Genomic DNA, 26,295 nt, shown 5'->3' on the forward strand with positions numbered 1-26,295 from the left:
TTCCAGTCTGAGTTGTCTCCTCCCTCTGTTCCAGTCTGAGTTGTCTCCTCCCTCTGTTCCAGTCTGAGTTGTCTCCTCCCTCTGTTCCAGTCTGAGTTGTCTCCTCCCTCTGTTCCAGTCTGAGTTGTCTCATCTCTCTGTTCCAGTCTGAGTTGTCTCATCTCGCTGTTCCAGTCTGAGTTGTCTCCTCCCTCTGTTCCAGTCTGAGTTGTCTCCTCCCTCTGTTCCAGTCTGAGTTGTCTCATCTCTCTGTTCCAGTCTGAGTTGTCTCATCCCTCTGTTCCAGTCTGAGTTGTCTCATCCCTCTGTTCCAGTCTGAGTTGTCTCCTCCCTCTGTTCCAGTCTGAGTTGTCTCATCCCTCTGTTCCAGTCTGAGTTGTCTCCTCCCTCTGTTCCAGTCTGAGTTGTCTCCTCCCTCTGTTCCAGTCTGAGTTGTCTCATCCCTCTGTTCCAGTCTGAGATGTCTCATCTCTCTGTTCCAGTCTGAGTTGGACAGTGTGAGCAGTCTGCTGAATGAAGTGGAGGGGAAGAACATTAAATTGAGTAAAGACGTGACCAGTCTGGGGACCCAGCTACAGGACTCTCAGGTGAGACTTAGACCTACAGAACTCTCAGGTGAGACTTAGACCTACAGGACTAACAGGTGAGACTTAGACCTATAGGACTAACAGGTGAGACTTAGACATATAGGACTCTCAGGTGAGACTTAGACCTACAGCACTAACAGGTGAGACTTAGACCTACAGGACTAACAGGTGAGACTTAGAACTATAGGACTCTCAGGTGAGACTTAGACCTACAGCACTAACAGGTGAGACCTAGACCTACAGGACTAACAGGTGAGACTTAGACCTATAGGACTAACAGGTGAGACTTAGACCTACAGGACTAACATGTGAGACTTAGACCTACAGGACTAACAGGTGAGACTTAGACCTACAGGACTAACAGGTGAGACTTAGACCTATTTGACTCTCAGGTGAGACTTAGACCTACAGGACTAACAAGTGAGACTTAGACCTACAGGACTAAGAGGTTAGACTTAGACCTACAGGACTAACAGGTGAGACTTAGACCTACAGGACTAACAGGTGAGACTTAGACCTACAGGGCTAACAGGTGAGACTTAGACCTACAGGACTAACAGGTGAGACTTAGACCTATTTGACTCTCAGGTGAGACTTAGACCTACAGGACTAACAAGTGAGACTTAGACCTACAGGACTAACAGGTTAGACTTAGACCTACAGGACTACCAGGTGAGACTTAGACCTACAGGACTAACAGGTGAGACTTAGACCTACAGGGCTAACAGGTGAGACTTAGACCTACAGGACTAACAGGTGAGACCTAGACCTACAGGACTAACAGGTGAGACTTAGACCTACAGGACTAACAGGTGAGACTTAGACCTACAGGACTAACAGGTGAGACTTAGACCTATAGGACTCTCAGGTGAGACTTAGACCTACACGACTAACATGTGAGACTTAGACCTACAGGACTAACAGGTGAGACTTAGACCTACAGGACTAACAGGTGAGACTTAGACCTATAGGACTCTCAGGTGAGACTTAGACCTACAGGACTAACAGGTGAGACTTAGACCTACAGGACTAACAGGTGAGACTTAGACCTACAGGACTAACATTTACATGCAGGTAATTTACTTAGACCTACAGGACTAACAGGTGAGACATAGACCTACAGAACTAACAGGTGAGACTTAGACCTATAGGACTCTCAGGTGAGACTTAGACCTACAGGACTAACAGATGAGACTTAGACCTACAGGACTAACAGTTGAGACTTAGACCTATAGGACTAACAGGTGAGACTTAGACCTACAGGACTAACATGTGAGACTTAGACCTACAGGACTAACAGGTGAGACTTAGACCTACAGGACTAACAGGTGAGACTTAGACCTATAGGACTCTCAGGTGAGACTTAGACCTACAGGACTAACAGGTGAGACTTAGACCTACAGGACTAGCAGGTGAGACTTAGACCTACAGGACTAACAGGTGAGACTTAGACCTACAGGACTAACAGGTGAGACTTAGACCTATAGGACTCTCAGGTGAGACTTAGACCTACACGACTAACATGTGAGACTTAGACCTACAGGACTAACAGGTGAGACTTAGACCTACAGGACTAACAGGTGAGACTTAGACCTATAGGACTCTCAGGTGAGACTTAGACCTACAGGACTAACAGGTGAGACTTAGACCTACAGGACTAACAGGTGAGACTTAGACCTACAGGACTAACATTTACATGCAGGTAATGTACTTAGACCTACAGGACTAACAGGTGAGACATAGAGCTACAGGACTAACAGGTGAGACTTAGACCTACAGGACTAACAGGTGAGACTTAGACCTACAGGACTAACAGGTGAGACTTAGACCTACAGGACTAACAGGTGAGACTTAGACCTACATGGGCTCTCTGTCTTACTTCACAGAACAACTGGTAGGGGAAACATTGAACAAATATAGGATGTTCAGCTGACAGGAAAACCTTCTCAGAGCGATAGATAAACAGATATTATTTCTCGGTTGTCCCTCCTGTCTAATACTTTGTTTTCTAAGTAATATATGTTGGTGCCTTTGAGGCTAAAGTGAACTACATCACACTACCACAACATGTTTATGTTCATCTGTATCCCTCTCTCCCTCTCTCCCTCTCCTCCTATCTCCCTCTCTCACTCTCCTCCTCTCTCCCTCTCTCCCTCTCTCCCTCTCCTCCTCTCTCCCTCTCTCCCTCTCTCCCCTCCCCCCTCTCTCTCCCTCTCCCTCTCTCCCTCTCTCCTTCTCTCCCTCTCTCCCTCTCTCCCCCTCTAGGAGTTGTTGGCAGAGGAGACTCGTCAGAAGCTGAACCTATCAGGTCGTCTACGCCAGACAGAGGATGACAGGAACAACCTTCTAGAACAGCTGGAGGAAGTGACAGAGGCCAAGAGAGGGGTGGAGAGACAGGCCTCCAACCTCAACATGCAGGTCAGTGGGGAGAGAGAGAGAGAGAGAGAGAGAGAGAGAGAGAGAGAGAGAGAGAGAGAGAGAGAGAGAGAGAGAGAGAGAGAGAGAGAGAGAGAGAGAGAGAGAGAGAGAGAGAGAGAGAGAGAGAGAGAGAGAGAGAGAGAGAGAGAGAGAGAGAGAGAGAGAGAGAGAGAGAGAGAGAGAGAGAGAGAGAGAGAGAGAGAGAGACCTTTGACCCTTTCTCTCTCTTCAGTTGTCTGACTGTAAGAAACGTCTGGATGAGCAGCAGGGGACAGTGGAACTGCTGGAGGACGGGAAGAAACGCCTGCAGAGAGACCTGGAGGCTGCCAACTCACAGTACGAGGATTAGACATATATAATATATACTGTATATAATAGTTATATATTTGTAATAAACATATGTAGGATCTTAATTTTATCACTCAATTTTTTGCTGAGAATGTTCTTGCACCTCAGGAAATGCAGATGAGCTTCGTGATTTAAATACATTCACTGAAAACTGGCATTAACACACTTTTTTTGGCTAGGTAATAGCAACATTATGGACTTTAAAAACATTCAAATCCTGTTGCTGCAAGATTATTTTACTGCAACAATACTGGTCAAATGAAGATCCTACATCTGTATAGCCATATATAATATATATACACTGCTCAAAAAAATAAAGGGAACACTAAAATAATGAATGAAATAATCTTATTAAATACTGTTTTCATTACATAGTTGAATGTGCTGACAACAAAATCACACAAAAATTATCAATGGAAATCAAATGTATCAACCCATGGAGGTCTGGATTTGGAGTCACCCTCAAAATTAAAGTGGAAAACCACACTACAGGCTGATCCAACTTTGATGTAATGTCAAAATGAGGCTCAGTAGTGTGTGTGGCCTCCACGTGCCTGTATGACCTCCCAACAACACCTGGGCATGCTCCTGATGAGGTGGCGGATGGTCTCCTGAGGGATCTCCTCCCAGACCTGGACTAAAGCATCCGCCAACTCCTGGACAGTCTGTGGTGCAACATGGCGTTGGTAAATGGAGCGAGACATGATGTCCCAGATGTGCTCAATTGGATTCAGGTCTGGGGAACGGGCGGGCCAGTCCATAGCATCAATGCCTTCCTCTTGCAGGAACTGCTGACACACTCCAGCCACATGAGGTCTAGCATTGTCTTGCATTAGGAGGAACCCAGGGTCAACCGCACCAGCATATGGTCTCACAAGGGGTCTGAGGATCTCATCTTGGTACCTAATGGCAGTCAGGCTACCTCTGGCGAGCACATGGAGGGCTGTGCGGCCCCCCAAAGAAATGCCACCCCACACCATGACTGACCCACCGCCAAACCGGTCATGCTGGAGGATGATGCAGGCAACAGAACGTTATCCACGGCGTCTCCAGACTCTGTCACGTCTGTCACGTGCTCAGTGTGAACCTGCTTTCATCTGTGAAGAGCACAGGGCGCCAGTGGCGAATTTGCCAATCTTGGTGTTCTCTGGCAAATGCCAAACGTCCTGCACGGTGTTGGGCTGTAAGCACAACCCCCACCTGTGGACGTCGGGCCCTCATACCACCCTCATGGAGTCTGTTTCTGACCGTTTGAGCAGACACATGCACATTTGTGGCCTGCTGGAGGTCATTTTGCAGGGCTCTGGCAGTGCTCCTCCTGCTCCTCCTTGCACAAAGGCGGAGGTAGCAGTTCTGCTGCTGGGTTGTTAACCTCCTATGGCCTCCTCCACGTCTCCTGATGTACTGGCCTGTCTCCTGGTAGCGCCTCCATGCTCTGGACACTACGCTGACAGACACAGCAAACCTTCTTGCCACAGCTCGCATTGATGTGCCATCCTGGATGAGCTGCACTACCTGAGTCACTTGTGTGGGTTGTAGACTCCGTCTCATGCTACCACTAGAGTGAAAGCACTGCCAGCATTCAAAAGTGACCAAAACATCAGTCAGGAAGCATAGGAACTGAGAAGTGGTCTGTGGTCACCACCTGCAAAACCAGTCCTTTATTGGGGGTGTCTTGCTAATTGCCTATAATTTCCACCTGTTGTCTATTCCATTTGCACAACAGCATGTGAAATGTATTGTCAATCAGTGTTGCTTCCTAAGTTGACAGTTTGATTTCACAGAAGTGTGATTGACTTGGAGTTACATTGTGTTGTTTAAGTGTTCCCTTTATTTTTTTGAGCAGTGTATATAACTAACCATATGTAACTATATGTTCCTCCTTCATGGTGTGGTTGTAGGTACGAGGAGAAGGCGTGTGCCTATGATAAACTGGAGAAGAACAGGATCAGACTACAGCAGGAACTGGAGGACATTCTGATGGACCTGGACAACCAGAGAACCTTGGTCTCCAACCTGGAGAAGAAACAGAGGAAGTTTGACCAGGTTAGGAGTCAATTCAACTCAATTCAATTTGATTCAATTCAACTTCATTTAAATTAATTTCAATTCAACTCAACTTCATTTATCCCCTCAGGGGCAACTAAGAAAGGCAAGTCAGTAACAAGAATGATCATAATCAACACAACACCCTCCACATAAAACGGACAGTACACAACAGATATAATTTCTTAGCCTGGTCCCATATCTGTTTGTGCTGTCTTGCCAACTTTTAACACATATTATCTTTGCATCCACCTGTGAAAATCAGTTATTTGCTCACCCCCTCCTCTCTCCCCTCTTCCATCTCTTCCCCCTCTCCTCTCCCCCCCCCCCTCCTCCCCTCCCCCCTCCTCCCTCCCCCTCTCCTACCCTCCCCCTCCCCCCTCTCCCTCTTCCCCCTCTCCTCCCCCTCCTCCCCCTCTCCTCCCCTCTTCCCCCTCTCCTCCCTCCCCCTCTCCTCCCCTCCCCCTCTCCTCCCTCCCTCTCTTCTCCTCTCTTCCCCCTCTCCCCTCTTCCCCCTCCTCCCCCTCCTCCCTCCCCCTCTCCTCCCCTCCCCCTCTCCTTCCCTCTTCCCCCTCTCCTCTCCCCCCTCTTCCCCCTCTCCTCATCTCCCCTTCTCCTCCCTCCCTTTCCTCTCTCCCAGATGGTAGCGGAGGAGCGTTCCATCTCCAGTAAGTATGCTGAGGAGCGTGACCGAGCGGAGGCGGAGGCCAGGGAGAAGGAGACACGGGCGCTGGCTCTGGGGAGGGCCTTGGAGGAGGTGCAGGGCTCCCTGGAGGAGCAGGAGAGGAGCAACAAGGCCCTCAGGGTAGAGATGGAGGACCTGGTCAGCTCCAAGGACGACGTCGGGAAGAACGTGAGTGTGTTTGTATCTCTCTCGCTGTCTTCATCTATCACTCTGTCTTTCTCTCCCTCTGTCTCTCTCTCCCTCCCTCGTTCTCTCGTTCTCTCCCTCTGTCTCTCTCTCCCTCCCTCGTTCTCTCTCTCTTTCTCTCTCTCTTTCTCTCTCTCTCTCTGTCTCTCTCTATCGTGCCCCTGAGTTTTCAGGTTAATTGTGACTGATTGTGTTGTCGGTTGTCCAGGTCCATGAGCTGGAGAAGGCTAAGCGAGGTCTGGAGGCGGTGTTGGATGAGATGCATACCCAGATGGAGGAGCTGGAGGATGAACTACAGGTCGCGGAGGACGCTAAGCTACGTCTGGAGGTCAACATGCAGGCCATGAAGACACAGCATGACAGAGACCTACAGGGACGTGATGAACAGGGGGAGGAGAGGAGGAAACAACTACTGAAACTGGTAGGAGACAGGGGGAGGAGACAGGGGGAGGAGAGGAGGAGACAGGGGGAGGAGAGGAGAAGCTGGAGTCCGTCCACCCCTCCCTCTCCTCCAGGTGCATGAGCTGGAGTCGGAGCTGGAGTCGGAGCGGAGGCAGTGTGTGGGTTGCGACAGCCGTCTAACCTCTCTCTCTCTCTCCCTCCTGCTTTCTCCCTCCCCTCTGCCTCCCTCCCCTCCCTTCCTCTCCTCCAGGTGCGTGAGCTGGAGGGTGAGCTGGAGGAGGAACGGAGGCAGCGTGCGGGGGCGACAGCAGGGAGGAAGAAGCTGGAAGGAGAGGTGAAGGATCTGGAGGACCAGGTGGAAGCCACCAGTAGGGGGCGTGACGAGGCCGTCAAACAGCTACGCAAGATACAGGTCAGTCACACAGACACCACACACCTCTTCCTCCTCTTCCTCCTCCTCCCCTCCTCCTCTTCGCCTCTTCCACTCCCACCAGTAGGGGGCGTGATGAGGCCGTCAAACAGCAGAGGAAGATACAGGTCAGTCACACAACACTGAGAACCTGGATGTAGGGGGAAGTTGTCTGTAGACGGTCTAGAACAACACTGAGAACCTGGGTGTAGGGGGAAGTTGTCTGTAGACGGTCTAGACGGTCTAGACGGTGCAGACGCTGATCCTGGGTGTAGGGGGACGCTGATCCTGGGTCAGTTTAGCACTTCTCCACTAATGACCTCCACTCTCCTCCCTCTCCGGCTCCTATTCCTTCCCCTCTCCTCCTCCCTCTTCCTCTCCTCCTCCCGTCTTCCTCCTCAGGCCCAGATGAAGGAGCTCCAGAGGGAGGTGGAGGATTCCCGTGCAGCCCAGAAGGAGGTACTGTCCTCGGCCAGAGAGTCAGAGAGGAGAGCCAAGACCCTGGAGACCGGCTTCATGCAGCTACAGGAGGTACAGTCTCTCTCTCTCTCTCTCTCTCTCTCTCTCTCTCTCTCTCTCTCTCTCTCTCTCTCTCTCTCTCTCTCTCTCTCTCTCTCTCTCTCTCTCTCTCTCTCTCTCTCTCTCTCTCTCTCTCTCTCTCTCTCTTTCTCTCTCTCTGGACACAGAATATGTTAACATGGGAGAATCTTGCCTTGTGATACACACACCACTAGAAACGTCACACAAATTAAACTGTCCCTCTCTCCTGTTCTTGTCTCCTAACCACCCCTCCCCTTTCTCTCTCTCTCTCTCTCTCTCTCTCTCTCTCTCTCTCTCTCTCTCTCTCTCTCTCTCTCTCTCTCTCTCTCTCTCTCTCTCTCTCCTCTTTCTCCCCCTGTAGGAGTTGGCTGCAGCAGAGAGGGCTCGTAAGCAGGCCGAGACAGAGAGAGATGAGATGTCTGAGGATTTGGCCAGCAACTCTGGGAAGTGAGTGTGTAGGCTACTTTTAAAAAGTCCCTATTCCCCATTGGACTCTGGTCTAAAGTAGTGCACTATATAGGGAATAGGTTACTATTGGACTCTGGTCTAAAGTAGTGCACTATATAGGGAATAGGATGTCATCTGTACTGATGTAGAACAACTGGACATGTGAAAACATACTCAGTCCTGTAGTAATGCTGGCATATTGCATTCACCTAGTCCCGCTAGGACTAACCCTGAAACTGGCCCTAATCTTAACACCTAACCCTTAACCCAAACTTAACCCTAAAAGTAACCTTAACCCACCCTTAAATCTAAACCTAACCCTTACCTTTAACCAATTAGTTTCTCCCATTCAATTCAGTGCAGACAAAAGAGGAAGCCACTTTAGACTATTGACATTTATACTGTAAGTCTCTGCTAATCTCCTCCTCCTCCTCCTCTACCTCCTCCTCCTCTACCTCCTCCTCCACCTCCTCTCCCCTCCTCCTCCTCCTCCACCTCCTCTCCCCTCCTCCTCCTCCACCTCCTCTCCCCTCCTTCTTCTCCTCCTCCTCCTCCTCCTCCTCCTCCTCCTCCTCCTCCTCCTCCTCCTCCTCCTCCAACTCCTCTCCACCTCCTCTCCTCCTCCTGCACCTCCTCCTCTCCTCCTCCTCCTCCTCCTATCCTCCCTCCGCCTCCTCCTCCTCCTCTCCTCAGGTCTATGATGTCTGATGAGAAGCGTCGTCTTGAGGCTAAGATCACCCAGCTAGAGGAAGAGCTGGAGGAGGAGCAGGTCAACATGGAGACCCTCAACGACCGCCTCCGGAAGACACAGCAACAGGTAGGGGAGGAGGGGAGTATACACTAGGTAGTGTGCAGGGAGGAGGAGCAGACCAAGAGATACTCAATGACCTCCTTTACTGTCTCCCTACCTCTTCCCTTAACCCTCTCCCTGCCTCTTCCCTTTACTGTCTCCCTACCTCTTCCCTTTACTGTCTCCCTACCTCTTCACCCCTCCTTTACTGACTCCCTACCTCTTCCCTTAACTGCCTCCCTACCTCTTCCCTTACTGTCTCCCTACCTCTTCCCTTTACTGTCTCCCTACCTCTTCCCTTTACTGTCTCCCTACCTCATCCCTTTACCTCCTCCCTACCTTTTCCCTTTACTGTCTCCCTACCTCTTCCCTTTACTGTCTCCCTACCTCTTCCCCCCTCCTTTACTTTCTCCCTACCTCTTCCCTTACTGTCTCCCTACCTCTTCCCTTTACTGCCTCCCTACCTCTTCCCTTTACTGCCTCCCTACCTCATCCCTTTACCTTCTCCCTACCTCTTCCCTTTACTTACTCCCTACCTCTTCCCTTTACCTTCTCCCTACCTCTTCCCTTTACTACTCCCTACCTCTTCCCCCCACCTTTACTGTCTCCCTACCTCTTCCCTTTACCTTCTCCCTACCTCTTCCCTTTACTGTCTCCCTACCTCTTCCCCTTACTGACTCCCTACCTCTTCCCCCCTCCTTAACTGACTCCCTACCTCTTCCCTTTACCTACTCCCTACCTCATCCCTTTACTGACTCCCTACCTCTACCACCCTCCTTTACTGTCTCCCTACCTCTTCCCGTTACTGTCTCCCTACCTCTTCCCTTTACTGACTCCCTACCTCTTCCCTTTACTGTATCCCTACCTCTTCCCTTTACTGTCTCCCACCTCTTCCGTTTACTGTCTCCCTACCTCTTCCCTTTACTGTCTCCCTACCTCTTCCCCCTTCCTTTACTGACTCCCTAACTCTTCCCTTTACTGCCTCCCTACCTCTTCCCTTTACTGTCTCCCTACCTCTTCCCTTTGCTGTCTCCCTACCTCTTCCCCCCTCCTTTACTACTCTCCTTACCTCTTCCCTTTACTGCCTCCCTACCTCTTCCCTTTACTGTCTCCCTACCTCTTACCCTCCTTTCCTGTCTCACTACCTCTTCCCCCCTCCTTTACTGTCTCCGTACCTCTTCCCTTTACTGACTCCCTACCTCTTCCCTTTACTGACTCCCTACCGCTTCCCTTTACTGACTCCCTACCTCTTCCCTTTACCCTCTCCCTACCTCTTCCCTTTACCCTCTCCCTACCTCTTCCCTTTACTGACTCCCTACCTCTTCCCTTTACTGTCTCCCTACCTCTTCCCTTTACTGTCTTCCTACCTCTTCCCCCCTCCTTTACTGTCTCCCTACCTCTTCCCTTAACTGTCTCCCTACCTCTTCCCTTACTGTCTCCCTACCTCTTCCCTTTACTGTCTCCCTACCTGTTCCCTTTACCTTCTCCCTACCTCTTCCATTTACTGGCTCCCTACCTCTTCCCGTTACCTTCTCCCTACCTCTTCCCTTTACTACTCCCTACCTCTTCCCCCCTCCTTTACTGTCTCCCTACCTCTTCCCTTTACCTTCTCCCTACCTCTTCCCTTTACTGTCTCCCTACCTCTTCCCTTTACTGACTCCCTACCTCTTCCCCCCTCCTTTACTGACTCCCTACCTCTTCCCTTTACCTACTCCCTACTTCTTCCCTTTACTGACTCCTACATCTACCACCCTCCTTTACTGTCTCCCTACCTCTTCCCGTTACTGTCTCCCTACCCCTTCCCTTTACTGACTCCCTACCTCTTCCCTTTACTGTATCCCTACCTCTTCCGTTTACTGTCTCCCTACCTCTTCCCTTTACTGTCTCCCTACCTCTTCCCCCTTCCTTTACTGACTCCCTAACTCTTCCCTTTACTGCCTCCCTACCTCTTCCCTTTACTGTCTCCCTACCTCTTCCCTTTACTGTCTCCCTACCTCTTCCCCCTTCCTTTACTGACTCCCTAACTCTTCCCTTTACTGCCTCCCTACCTCTTCCCTTTACTGTCTCCCTACCTCTTCCCTTTACTGTCTCCCTACCTCTTCCCCCCTCCTTTACTATCTCCCTACCCTTCCCCTTTATTGTCTCCCTACCTCTTCCCTTTACTGTCTCCCTACCTCTTACCCTCCTTTACTGTCTCACTACCTCTTCCCCCCTCCTTTACTGTCTCCGTACCTCTTCCCTTTACTGTCTCCCTACCTCTTCCCTTTACTGACTCCCTACCTCTTCTCTTTACTGACTCCCTACCTCTTCCCTATACTGACTCCCTACCTCTTCCCTTTACCCTCTCCCTACCTCTTCCATTTACTGACTCCCTACCTATTCCCTTTACTGGCTCCCTACCTCTTCCCCCCTCCTTTACTGTCTCCCTACCTCTTCCCTTCACTGTCTCCCTACCTCTTCCCTTTACTGACTCCCTACCTCTTCCCTTTACTGTCTCCCTACCTCTACCCCCCTCCTTTACTGTATCCTGACCTCTTCCCTTTACTGTCTCCCTACCTCTTCCCTTTACTGACTCCCTACTGCTTCCCTTTACACTCCCCCTACCTCTTCCCTTTACTGTCTCCCTACCTTTTCCCTTTACTGTCTCCCTACCTCTTCCCCCTTCCTTTACTGGCTCCCTACCTCTTCCCTTTACTGTCTCCCTACCGCTTCCCTTTACACTCCCCCTACCTCTTCCCTTTACTGTCTCCCTACCTTTTCCCTTTACTGTCTCCCTACCTCTTCCCCCTTCCTTTACTGGCTCCCTACCTCTTCCCTTTACTGACTCCCTACCTCTTCCCTTTGCTGTCTCCCTACATTTTCCCTTTACTTTTTCCCTACCTCTTCCCTTTGCTGTCTCCCTACCTCTTCCCTTTACTGTCTCCCTACCTCTTCCCTTTGCTGACTCCCTACCTTTTCCCTTTACTGTCTCCCGACCTCTTCCTTTTACTGACTCCCTACCTCTTCCCTTTACTGACTCGCTACCTCTTCTCTTTACTGCCTCCTTACCTCTTCCCTTGACTGTCTCCCTACCTATTCCCTTGACTGTCTCCCTACCTCTTCCCTTTACTGTCTCCCTACCTCTTCCCTTTACTGTCTCCCTACCTCTGCCCTTTACATTCTCCCTACCTCTTCCCCCTTCCTTTACTGTCTCCCTACCTCTTCCCTTTACACTCTCCCTACCTCTTCCCTTTACTGACTCCCTACCTCTTCCTTTTAATGACTCCCTACCTCTTCGCTTTACTGTCTCCCTTCCTCTTCCCTTTACTGTCTCCCTACCTATTCCATTTACTGTCTCCCTACCTCTTCCCTTTACTGACTCCCTACCTCTTCCCTTGACTGTCTCCCTACCTCTTCCCTTTACTGTCTCCCTACCTCTTCCCTTTAATGTCTCCCTACCTTTCGCCCCTCCTTTACTGACTCCCTACCTCTTCCTTTTAATGACTCCCTACTTCTTCCCTTTACTGACTCGCTACCTCTTCCATTTACTGTCTCCCTACCTCTTCCCTTTACTGACTCCCTACCTCTTCCCTTTACCCTCTCCCTACCTCTTCCCTTTACTGTCTCCCTTCCTCTTCCCTTTACTGTCTCCCTACCTATTCCATTTACTGTCTCCCTACCTCTTCCCTTTACTGACTCCCTACCTCTTCCCTTGACCTTCTCCCTACCTCTTCCCTTTACTGTCTCCCTACCTCTTCCCCCCTCCTTTACTTTCTCCCTACCTCTTCCCTTAACACCCCTCCCTACCTCTTCCCTTACTGTCTCCCTACCTCTTCCCTTTACTGGCTCCCTACCTCATCCCTTTACCTTCTCCCTACCTCTTCCCTTTACTGTCTCCCTACCTCTTCCCTTTACTGTCTCCCTACCTCTTCCCTTTACTACTCCCTACCTCTTCTCCCTACCTCTTCCCTTTACCTTCTCCCTACCTCTTCCCTTTACTGTCTCCCTACCTCTTCCCCTTACTGACTCCCTACCTCTTCCCCCCTCCTTTAATGACTCCCTATGTCTTCCCTTTACCTACTCCCTACCTCATCCCTTTACTGACTCCCTACCTCTACCACCCTCCTTTACTGTCTCCCTACCTCTTCCCGTTACTGTCTCCCTACCTCTTCCCTTTACTGACTCCCTACCTCTTCCCTTTACTGTATCCCTACCTCTTCCCTTTACTGTCTCCCTACCTCTTCCGTTTACTGTCTCCCTACCTCTTCCCTTTACTGACTCCCTAACTCTTCCCTTTACTGCCTCCCTACCTCTTCCCTTTACTGTCTCCCTACCTCTTCCCTTTACTGTCTCCCTACCTCTTCCCCCCTCCTTTACTGTCTCCTTACCTCTTCCCTTTACTGCCTCCCTACCTCTTCCCTTTACTGTCTCCCTACCTCTTACCCTCCTTTACTGTCTCACTACCTCTTCCCCCCTCCTTTACTGTCTCCGTACCTCTTCCCTTTACTGTCTCCCTACCTCTTCCCTTTACTGACTCGCTACCTCTTCCATTTACTCTCTCCCTACCTCTTCCCTTTACTGACTCCCTACCTCTTCCCTTTACCCTCTCCCTACCTCTTCCCTTGACTGTCTCCCTTCCTCTTCCCTTGACTGTCTCCCTACCTCTTCCCTTGACTGTCTCCCTACCTCTTCCCTTGACTGCCTTCCTACCTCTTCCCTTTACTGACTCCCTACCTCTTCCCTTTACTGTCTCCCTACCTCTTCCCTTTACTGTCTCCCTACCTTTCGCCTCTCCTTTACTGACTCCCTACCTCTTCCTTTTAATGACTCCCTACCTCTTCCCTTTACTGACTCGCTACCTCTTCCCTTTACTGTCTTCCTACCTCTTCCATTTACTGTCTCCCTACCTCTTCCCTTTACTGTCTCCCTACCTCTTCCCTTGACTGTCTCCCTACCTCTTCCCTTGACTGCCTTCCTACCTCTTCCCTTTACTGTCTCCCTACCTCTTCCCTTTACTGCCTCCCTACCTCTTCCCTTTACTGTCTCCCTACCTTTCCCCCCTCATTTACTGTCTCCCTACCTCTTCCCTTTACTGTCTCCCTACCTCTTCCCTTGACTGTCTCCCTACCTCTTCCCTTGACTGCCTTCCTTCCTCTTCCCTTTACTGTCTCCCTACCTCTTCCCTTTACTGTCTCCCTACCTTTCCCCCCTCCTTTACTGTTTCCCTACCTCTTCCCTTTACTGTCTCCCTACCTCTTCCCTTTATTGTCTCCCTACCTTTCCCCCCTCCTTTACTGTCTCCCTACCTCTTCCGTTTACTGCCTCCCTACCGCTTCCCTTTACACTCTCCCTAACTCTTCCCTTTACTGTCTCCATACCTCTTCCCTTTACTCACTCCCTACCTCTTCCCTTTACTGTCTCCCTACCTCTACCCTTTACTGTCTCCCTACATCTTCCCTTTACTGACTCGCTACCTCTTCCCTTTACTGCCTTCTCACCTCTTCCCTTGACTGTCTCCCTACCTCTTCCCTTTACTGTCTCCCTACCTCTTCCCTTTACTGACTCGCTACCTCTTCTCTTTACTGCCTCCTTACCTCTTCCCTTGACTTCCTCCCTACCTCTTCCCTTGACTGTCTCCCTACCTCTTCCCTTTACACTCTCCCTACCTCTTCCCTTTACTGTCTCCCTACCTCTGCCCTTTACTGTCTCCCTACCTCTTCCCCCTTCCTTTACTGTCTCCCTACCTCTTCCCTTTACACTCTCCCTACCTCTTCCTTTTAATGACTCCCTACCTCTTCCCTTTACTGTCTCCCTTCCTCATCCCTTTACTGTCTCCCTACCTCTTCCCTTTACTGTCTCCCTACCTCTTCCCTTTACTGACTCTCTACCTCTTCCCTTTACTGACTCTCTACCTCTTCCCCCTTCCTTTACTGTCTCCCTACCTCTTCCCTTTACTGTCTCCCTACCTATTCCCTTTACTATCTCCCTACCTCATCCCTTTACTGTCTCCCTACCTCTTCCCTTTACTGTCTCCATACCTCTTACCTTTACTGACTCCTTACCTCTTCCCTTTACTGTCTCCCTACATTTCTCCCCCTCCTTTACTGTCTCCCTACCTCTTACCTTTCACCTTCTCCCTACCTCTGCCCTTTACTGACTCCCTACCTCTTCCCCCTTCCTTTACTGTCTCCCTACCTCTTCCCTTTACACTCTCCCTACCTCTTCCCTTTACTGACTCCCTACCTCTTCCCTTTACTGACTCGCTACCTCTTCTCTTTACTGCCTCCTTACCTCTTCCCTTGACTGTCTCCCTACCTCTTCCCTTGACTGCCTCCCTACCTCTTACCTTTACTGACTCCTTACCTCTTCCCTTTTCTGTCTCCCTACCTTTTCCCCCCTCCTTTACTGTCTACCTACCTCTTCCCTTTACTGTCTCCCTACCTCTTCCCTTTACTGACTCTCTACCTCTTCCCTTTACTGTCTCCCTACCTCTTCCCTTGACTGTCTCCCTACCTCTTGCCTTTACTGACTCCTTACCTCTTCCCTTTACTGTCTCCCTACCTTTTCCCCCCTCCTTTACTGTCTCCCTACCTCTTCCCTTTACTGTCTCCCTACCTCTTCCCTTTACTGACTCGCTACCTCTTCCCTTTACTGTCTCCCTACCTCTTCCCTTTACTGTCTCCCTACCTCTTCCCTTGACTGTCTCCCTACCTCTTCCCTTTACTGTCTCCCTACTTCTGCCCTTTACTGTCTCCCTACCTCTTCCCCCTTCCTTTACTGTCTCCCTACCTCTTCCCTTTACCTTCTCCCTACCTCTTTCCCCTTCCTTTACTGACTCCCTAACTCTTCCCTTTTATGTCTCCCTACCTCTTCCCCCTTCCTTTACTGACTCCCTAACTCTTCCCTTTACTGCCTCCCTACCTCTTCCCTTTACTGTCTCCCTACCTCTTCCCCCCTCCTTTACTGTCTCCCTACCTCTTCCCTTTACTGACTCCCTACCTCTTCCCTTTACTGTCTCCCTACCTCTTCCCTTGTCAGGTGGACCAGTTGAGTGGAGAGCTGCAGGTGGAGCGTAGCTCTTCCCAGACCAGAATGCATCTCCTTCTATCTCTTCCCCCCTGTCCTAACCTCTTCCTCCCATGACCCCCTTTCTAAAGTGATGTGTGTGTCTCTCTATTCCTCCCTCTGTCCTCACCTGTGCGTCTCTCTATCCCTTCCCCCTAGGTGGACCAGTTGAGCAGTGAGCTGCAGGCTGAGCGTAGTTCTTCCCAGAGCAGTGAGGGCATCAGACAGCAGCTGGAGAGGCAGAACAAGGATCTGAAGGTCAAGCTTCAGGAGATGGAGGGTCAGGGGAGGTCAAAGTTCAAATCCTCCATCGCCACCCTGGAGGCCAAACTACACCAGCTGGAGGATCAGCTGGAGCTGGAGAACAGGTGAGGACAGGAGAGGGGAGAAGAGTAGAGGAGGAGACAGGGGAGGAAAAGGGGGGTGAGAGGAGAGGAGGAGACAGGAACAGCTCGGGCTGGAGAACAGGTGGGGGCAGGAGAGGATAATGGGAAATGTAGTTCTTACTCACATGGTCATGATGAACTACATTACATTTACATTTTAGTCATTTAGCAGACGCTCTTATCCAGAGCGACTTACAGTTAGGAATCGAACCCCCCGTGGGAATCCCATTCACCAAAAATGTATCCCTCCTACAGTGAGTCGCGTGGCCGTGGCTTGCTATATAAAGCAGGCAGACAGGCATCGAGGCATTCAGTTACCGTTCGATTGAACTTCAGAATGGGTAAAACTAGTGACCTAAGCAACTTTGAGCGAGGTCGAAGGAGAATGGCAAGAATCGTTCAACCTAACAGGCGGGACACAAACAGACAAATAACGGCGCAGTACAACAGTGGTGTGCAGAACGGCATCTCGGAGCGCACAACTCGTCGATACTTGTCACGGATGGGCTATTGCAGCGGACGACCGCACCGGGTTCCACTCCTATCAGTTCTAAACAAGAAGAAGCGGCCCCAGTGAGCATGCGATCAACAACACTGGACAATTGAGGAGTGGAAAAACATTGCATGGAACATGACAGCGAGTTCAGTTTACTTGTGTGGCCTGCGCAGTCCCCAGACCTCAACCCAATAGAGCATCTTTGGGATGAGATGGAACGGCCTGTTGGCAGCATGAATGTACCGCCGTCCAATCTGCAGCAACTAGGTGATGCCATCGCATCAGCATGGACCAACATCCCTGTGGAACGTTTCCGACACCTTGTAGAATGCCCCAAAGAATTCAGGCTGTTCTGGAGGAAAAGGGGGGTCCGACCCGGTACTCGATGGGTGTACCTAATAAACTGGACCCGGTGCTAGATGGGTGTACCTAGTAAACTGTATAAGTCCAATAGTTGTAATACTATAATGATGGAATGGATAGTGCGGTCATCATTACAGTTGGACGCATTGGTACCTTTCGGGCAATTCAGAATGTTGGTAGAGGACATCAATGGGACTCCCTGACTAAATAAAGGTTAAATAAAAAAACATCTCTATTTCATAAAATAACTTAATTACAGTGTCTTGTAATGGTCTCCAGGCAGTAGACAGGACGGAAAATATATCAGCTGTAAGGTTCTGGCTTGTTCTGTACAGAGAGAGACAGATGTAAGGTTCTGGATTGTTGTGTCCAGAGACAGACAGCTGTAAGTTTCTGGTTTGTTGTGTCCAGAGAGAGACAGGCCAGCGCTAAAGGGATGCGTCAGAAAGAGAAGAAGCTGAAGGATCTGACCATCCAGATGGAGGATGAGAGGAAACAGGCAGAGCAGTACAAGGACCAGGTAACACACACACACACACACACACACACACATACACACATACACACATTGACAAACACACACACACACACACACAAACACACTCACACATACACATTCACACACACACATATACACACACATACACATTCACACACACACACACATATACACACACACATACAGTGGGGAGAACAAGTATTTGATACACTGCCGATTTTGCAGGTTTTCCTACTTACAAAGCATGTAGAGGTCTGTAATTTTTATCATAGGTACACTTCAACTTTGTGAGACGGAATCTAAAACAAAAATCCAGAAAATCACATTGTATGATTTTTAAGTAATTAATTTGCATTTTATTGCATGACATAAGTATTTGATCACCTACCAACCAGTCAGAATTCCGGCTCTCACAGACCTGTTAGTTTTTCTTTAAGAAGCCCTCCTGTTCTCCACTCATTACCTGTATTAACTGCAATTGTTTGAACTCGTTACCTGTATAAAAGACACCTGTCCACACACTCAATCAAACAGACTCCAACCTCTCCACAATGGCCAAGACCAGAGAGCTGTGTAAGGACATCAGGGATAAAATTGTAGACCTGCACAAGGCTGGGATGGGCTACAGGACAATAGGCAAGCAGCTTGGTGAGAAGGCAACAACTGTTGGTGCAATTATTAGAAAATGGAAGAAGTTCAAGATGACGGTCAATCACCCTCGGTCTGGGGCTCCATGCAAGATCTCACCTCGTGGGGCATCAATGATCATGAGGAAGGTGAGGGATAAGCCCAGAACTACACGGCAGGACCTGGTCAATGACCTGAAGAGAGCTGGGACCACAGTCTCAAAGAAAACCATTAGTAACACACTACGCCGTCATGGATTAAAATCCTGCTGCGCACACAAGGTCCCCCTGCTCAAGCCAGCGCATGTCCAGGCCCGTCTGAGGTTTGCCAATGACCATCTGGATGATCCAGAGGAGGAATGGGAGAAGGTCATGTGGTCTGATGAGACAAAAATAGAGCTTTTTGGTCTAAACTCCACTCGCCGTGTTTGGAGGAAGAAAAAGGATGAGTACAACCCCAAGAACACCATCCCAACCGTGAAGCATGGAGGTGGAAACATCATTCTTTGGGGATGCTTTTCTGCAAAGGGGACAGGATGACTGCACCGTATTGAGGGGAGGATGGATGGGGCCATGTATCGCGAGATCTTGGCCAACAACCTCCTTCCCTCAGTAAGAGCATTGAAGATGGGTCGTGGCTGGGTCTTCCAGCATGACAACGACCCGAAACACACAGCCAGGGCAACTAAGGAGTGGCTCCGTAAGAAGCATCTCAAGGTCCTGGAGTGGCCTAGCCAGTCTCCAGACCTGAACCCACTAGAAAATCTTTGGAGGGAGCTGAAAGCCCGTATTGCCCAGCGACAGCCCCGAAACCTGAAGGATCTGGAGAAGGACTGTATGGAGGAGTGGGCCAAAATCCCTGCTGCAGTGTGTGCAAACCTGGTCAAGACCTACAGGAAATGTATGATCTCTGTAATTGCAAACAAAGGTTTCTGTACCAAATATTAAGTTCTGATGTTCTGATGTATCAAATACTTATGTCATGCAATAAAATGCAAATCAATTACTTAAAAATCATACAATGTGATTTTCTGGATTTTTGTTTTAGATTCCGTCTCTCACAGTTGAAGTGTACCTATGATAAAAATTACAGACCTCTACATGCTTTGTAAGTAGGAAAACCTGCAAATTTGGCAGTGTATCATTTTACATATTTAGCAGACGCTCTTATCCAGAGCGACTTACAGTTAGTGAATACATATATATATATATTTTTTATACTGGCCCCCCGTGGGAATCGAACCCACAACCCTGGCGTTGCAAACACCATGCTCTATCAACTGAGCTACATCCCTGCCGGCCATTCCCTCCCCTACCCTGGACGACGCTGGGCCAATTGTGCGCCGCCCATGAGTCTCCCGGTCGCGGCCGGCTGCGACAGAGCCTGGATTCGAACCAGGATCTCTAGTGGCACAGTTAGTACTGCGATGCAGTGCCTTAGACCACTGCGCCACTCAGGAGACTGGTATCTTGTTCTCCCCACTGTATACACACACATATATACACACACACATACACACACACACACACACACACACACATTCACAAACACAAACACATACACACACACACACATATACACACACACACACACACACATATACACACACACACACACACACATATACACACACACACACATATACACACACACCACCACATATCCTTTCATTTCTAAATGTATTTTTGAGTTTGCTTTTTGGCCTCCTTCCTCCATACTTCCCCCCTGCTCGTGTGTGTGTGTGTGTGTGTCTGTCTAGGCGGAGAAGGCTAACGTGCGTGTGAAGCAGCTGAAGCGTCAGCTGGAGGAGGCAGAGGAGGAGTCTCAACGGGTTGCCGCGGGACGCAGGAAGTTACAGAGGGAACTGGACGAGGCCTCCGAGGCCAACGACGCCCTCAGTAGGGAGGTGTCCGCCCTCAAGAGCAAACTCAGGTACAAACAAGTTACTACACCTGGCTAAGTACAACACTATGCAGATATCACGCTGAAATACACCTCAAGATGATGTTACCACACCTGGCTAAATACAATATAACACTATACCTGACCTGTATATAGTAGATAATATAACATCTGACCTGTATATAGTAGATAATATAACACCTGACCTGTATATAGTAGATAATATAACACTACACCTGACCTGTATATAGTAGATAATATAACACTACACCTGACCTGTATATAGTAGATAATATAACACCTGACCTGTATATAGTAGATAATATAACACTACACCTGACCTGTATATAGTAGATAATATAACATCTGACCTGTATATAGTAGATAATATAACATCTGACCTGTATATAGTAGATAATATAACACTACACCTGACCTGTATATAGTAGATAATATAACACCTGACCTGTATATAGTAGATAATATAACACCTGACCTGTATATAGTACATAATATAACATCTGACCTGTATATAGTAGATAATATAACACCTGACCTGTATATAGTAGATAATATAACACTACACCTGACCTGTATATAGTAGATAATATAACACCTGACCTGTATATAGTAGATAATATAACACTACACCTGACCTGTATATAGTAGATAATATAACACCTGACCTGTATATAGTAGATAATATAACACTACACCTGACCTGTATATAGTAGATAATATAACATCTGACCTGTATATAGTAGATAATATAACATCTGACCTGTATATAGTAGATAATATAACATCTGACCTGTATATAGTAGATAATATAACACCTGACCTGTATATAGTAGATAATATAACACTACACCTGACCTGTATATAGTAGATAATATAACATCTGACCTGTATATAGTAGATAATATAACATCTGACCTGTATATAGTAGATAATATAACACTACACCTGACCTGTATATAGTAGACAATATACATAACACTTGACCTGTATATAGTAGATAATATAACACTACACCTGACCTGTATATAGTAGATAATATAACACTACACCTGACCTGTATTTAGTAGATAATATAACATCTGACCTGTATATAGTAGATAATATAACACCTGACCTGTATATAGTAGATAATATAACACTACACCTGACCTGTATATATGTCACGATCGTCTGAAGGAGGAGACCAATGCGCAGCGTTGCGAGTGAACATGATGACTTTATTAACTTAAAGCAACCACGAAGAAAACAACAAATGACGATCCGTGAAGTTCTATACTGAATACTACTAACAGCAACAAAGAAACAACAACCCACAACACAAAGTGAACTCACACAGTATAAATATGGCTCCCAATCAGAGATAACGAGCCGACAGCTGACACTCGTTACCTCCGATTGGGAGTCATACGACTAATCAAGAACAATTAACCAAACATAGAACATGCACAACCAGAAATCCCCAACATAGAAATACACCCAAACAATGAAACTAAACAACCCTGGCTCAAATATCAAGGTCCGTGGAGCCAGAGTGTCACATTACCCCTCTAAAGGTGCGACCTCCGGGCGCACCAGCATACAGTCTCGGGGAGGGTCTGGGTGGGCGTCTGTCCCTGGTGGCGGCTCTGGCCCAGGTCGTGGTCCCCACCCCACCTTAGTCACTATCCGCTTCCGTATTCCCTTCCTCATGACCACCCCCAACTAAACCCCACTGGATTAAGGGCGGCACCGGACTACGGGGCAGTACCGGACTAAGGGGCAGTACCTGACTAGATGGCGGATCCTGGCTGGCTGGCTCTGGCGGATCCTGGCGGGACGGCTCTGGCGGATCCTGGCGGGACGGCTCTGGCGGATCCTGGCGGGACGGCTCTGGCGGATCCAGGCTGGACGGCTCTGGCGGATCCTGGCTGGACGGCTCTGGCGGATCCTGGCTGGACGGCTCTGGCGGATCCTGGCTGGACGGCTCTGGCGGATCCTGGCTGGACGGCTCTGGCGGATCCTTGCTGGACGGCTCTGGCGGATCCTGGCTGGACGGCTCTGGCGGATCCTGGCTGGACGGCTCTGGCGGATCCTGGCTAGACGGTTCTGGCGGATCCTGGCTGGACAGCTCTGGCGGATCCTGGCTGGACAGCTCTGGCGGATCCTGGCTGGACGGCTCTGGCGGATCCTGGCAGGCTGACGGATCTGGCTGCTCATGGCTGGCTGACGGATCTGGCTGCTCATGGCTGGCTGACGGATCTGGCTGCTCATGGCTGGCTGACGGATCTGGCTGCTCATGGCTGGCTGACGGGTCTGGCTGCTCGCGGCTGACTGACGGGTCTGGCTGCTCGCGGCTGGCTGACGGATCTGGTTGCTCATGGCTGGCTGACGGATCTGGCTGCTCATGGCTGGCTGACGGATCTGGCTGCTCATGGCTGGCTGACGGATCTGGCTGCTCATAGCTGGCTGACGGATCTGGCTGCTCATGGCTGGCTGACGGGTCTGGCTGCTCATGGCTGGCGGAAGGCTCTGGCTGATCCTGTCTGGCGGAAGGCTCTGGCTGATCCTGTCTGGCGGAAGGCTCTGGCTGATCCGGTCTGACGGAAGGCTCTGGCTGCTCCTGTCTGGCGGAAGGCTCTGGCTGATCCTGTCTGGCGGAAGGCTCTGGCTGATCCTGTCTGGCGGAGAGCTCTAGCGGCTCCGGTCTGGCGGACGGCTCTGAAGGCTCATGGCAGACGGGCGGCTTTGCAGGCTCAGTACAGACGGGCAGTTCAGACGGCGTTGGGCAGACGGGCAGTTCAGACGGCGTTGAGCAGACGGGCAGTTCAGACGGCGTTGGGCAGACGGCCAGTTCAGGCCGGCTGGCGACGCACATCGTGGACCTGGTGCGTGGAGTAGGAACAGGCCGGACCGTACCGGGAACACCCACCACTGGCCTTAACTGGGGATCAAGAACGGACCGGACCAGACTGGGAACACACTTCAGTCTCTCATGCCGTGCCACAACAACTTCCCTCCCTCTACTCGCCAATGGCTCCCGTAATCCGATAGCCTTCTCTCCTTTTCTCCCTGTGGCAGCCTCCTGCTGCCCAGGCGCCCAAGCCATGTGCCCCCCCCCAAAAATGTTTTGGGGAGTAACCACGGGCTTCCAGCCTCGACTCCGCGCTTCCTCTTCATACCACCTCCTCTCGGCTGCAGCTGCCTCCAGCTCTTCACGAGGGCGGTGATATTCCTCCTCAGACCACCTCCTCTCGGCTGCAGCTGCCTCCAGCTCTTCACGAGGGCGATGATGTTCCTCCGGTTGTGCCCAAGGACCCTTTCCAGCCCGAATCTCCTCCCATGTCCAAAAGTCCTTAGGAGGCATCCATAACTCCTGTGTCCAGACCCCTTGCTCCTGGACGCGCTGCTTGGTCCTTTTTGGTGGGTTATTCTGTCACGATCGTCTGAAGGAGGAGACCAATGCGCAGCGTTGCGAGTGAACATGATGACTTTATTAACTTAAAGCAACCACGAAGAAAACAACAAATGACGATCCGTGAAGTTCTATACTGAATACTACTAACAGCAACAAAGAAACAACAACCCACAACACAAAGTGAACTCACACAGTATAAATATGGCTCCCAATCAGAGATAACGAGCCGACAGCTGACACTCGTTACCTCCGATTGGGAGTCATACGACTAATCAAGAACAATTAACCAAACATAGAACATGCACAACCAGAAATCCCCAACATAGAAATACACCCAAACAATGAAACTAAACAACCCTGGCTCAAATATCAAGGTCCGTGGAGCCAGAGTGTCACAATATAGTAGACAATATAACACCTGACCTGTATATAGTAGATAATATAACACCTGACCTGTATATAGTAGATAATATAACACCTGACCTGTATATAGTAGACAATATAACACCTGACCTGTATATAGTAGACAATATAACACTACACCTGACCTGTATATAGTAGATAATATAACACCTGACCTGTATATAGTAGATAATATAACACCTGACCTGTATATAGTAGATAATATAACACTACACCTGACCTGTATATAGTAGATAATATAACACTACACCTGACCTGTATATAGTAGATAATATAACACCTGACCTGTATATAGTAGATAATATAACACTACACCTGACCTGTATATAGTAGATAATATAACATCTGACCTGTATATAGTAGATAATATAACATCTGACCTGTATATAGTAGATAATATAACATCTGACCTGTATATAGTAGATAATATAACACCTGACCTGTATATAGTAGATAATATAACATCTGACCTGTATATAGTAGATAATATAACATCTGACCTGTATATAGTAGATAATATAACACCTGACCTGTATATAGTAGATAATATAACACCTGACCTGTATATAGTAGATAATATAACACTACACCTGACCTGTATATAGTAGATAATATAACACTACACCTGACCTGTATATAGTAGATAATATAACACTACACCTGACCTGTATATAGTAGATAATATAACATCTGACCTGTATATAGTAGATAATATAACACCTGACCTGTATATAGTAGATAATATAACATCTGACCTGTATATAGTAGATAATATAACACCTGACCTGTATATAGTAGATAATATAACACTACACCTGACCTGTATATAGTAGATAATACAACACCTGACCTGTATATAGTAGACAATATAACACCTGACCTGTATATAGTAGATAATATAACACTACACCTGACCTGTATATAGTAGACAATATAACACCTGACCTGTATATAGTAGATAATATAACACCTGACCTGTATATAGTAGATAATATAACACCTGACCTGTATATAGTAGACAATATAACACCTGACCTGTATATAGTAGACAATATAACACTACACCTGACCTGTATATAGTAGATAATATAACACCTGACCTGTATATAGTAGATAATATAACACCTGACCTGTATATAGTAGATAATATAACACTACACCTGACCTGTATATAGTAGATAATATAACACCTGACCCTTATATAGTACATAATATAACATCTGACCTGTATATAGTAGATAATATAACACTACACCTGACCTGTATATAGTAGACAATATACATAACACTTGACCTGTATATAGTAGATAATATAACACTACACCTGACCTGTATATAGTAGATAATATAACACTACACCTGACCTGTATATAGTAGACAATATAACACCTGACCTGTATATAGTAGATAATATAACACTACACCTGACCTGTATATAGTAGACAATATAACACCTGACCTGTATATAGTAGACAATATAACACCTGACCTGTATATAGTAGATAATATAAGACCTGACCTGTATATAGTACATAATATAACATCTGACCTGTATATAGTAGATAATATAACACTACACCTGACCTGTATATAGTAGACAATATACATAACACTTGACCTGTATATAGTAGATAATATAACACTACACCTGACCTGTATATAGTAGATAATATAACACTACACCTGACCTGTATATAGTAGACAATATAACACCTGACCTGTATATAGTAGATAATATAACACTACACCTGACCTGTATATAGTAGATAATATAACACTACACCTGACCTGTATATAGTAGACAATATAACACCTGACCTGTATATAGTAGATAATATAACACCTGACCTGTATATAGTAGATAATATAACACCTGACCTGTATATAGTAGACAATATAACACCTGACCTGTATATAGTAGACAATATAACACTACACCTGACCTGTATATAGTAGATAATATAACACCTGACCTGTATATAGTAGATAATATAACACCTGACCTGTATATAGTAGATAATATAACACCTGACCTGTATATACAGTGGGGGAAAAAAGTATTTAGTCAGCCACCAATTGTGCAAGTTCTCCCACTTAAAAAGATGAGAGAGGCCTGTAATTTTCATCATCGGTACACGTCAACTATGACAGACAAAATGAGGGGAAAAAATCCAGAAAATCACATTGTAGGATTTTTAATGAATTTATTTGCAAATTATGGTGGAAAATAAGTATTTGGTCACCTACAAACAAGCAAGATTTCTGGCTCTCACAGACCTGTA

At 48.2% G+C, this 26,295-nt stretch overlaps 1 protein-coding gene across 1 annotated transcript in view; it reads left to right on the top strand.

Moving 5' to 3' along the window:
* LOC121570335 (myosin-11-like) overlaps positions 1-26,295 on the top strand; it is a 69,142-nt gene that overhangs the window by 41,782 nt on the left and 1,065 nt on the right. Inside the window, exons 31-43 of the mRNA XM_045213238.1 lie at positions 483-587; positions 2,853-3,005; positions 3,238-3,341; positions 5,255-5,399; positions 6,040-6,252; positions 6,479-6,691; positions 6,923-7,084; positions 7,484-7,612; positions 7,983-8,068; positions 8,762-8,885; positions 16,062-16,270; positions 17,559-17,667; positions 20,033-20,205. Coding sequence (XP_045069173.1) covers positions 483-587; positions 2,853-3,005; positions 3,238-3,341; positions 5,255-5,399; positions 6,040-6,252; positions 6,479-6,691; positions 6,923-7,084; positions 7,484-7,612; positions 7,983-8,068; positions 8,762-8,885; positions 16,062-16,270; positions 17,559-17,667; positions 20,033-20,205 — 1,925 coding nt within the window. The remainder of the gene's footprint in view (positions 1-482; positions 588-2,852; positions 3,006-3,237; positions 3,342-5,254; positions 5,400-6,039; positions 6,253-6,478; positions 6,692-6,922; positions 7,085-7,483; positions 7,613-7,982; positions 8,069-8,761; positions 8,886-16,061; positions 16,271-17,558; positions 17,668-20,032; positions 20,206-26,295) is intronic.

The sequence above is a fragment of the Coregonus clupeaformis genome, unplaced genomic scaffold (assembly GCF_020615455.1).
Source record: "Coregonus clupeaformis isolate EN_2021a unplaced genomic scaffold, ASM2061545v1 scaf0093, whole genome shotgun sequence".
Taxonomy (NCBI): domain Eukaryota; kingdom Metazoa; phylum Chordata; class Actinopteri; order Salmoniformes; family Salmonidae; genus Coregonus; species Coregonus clupeaformis.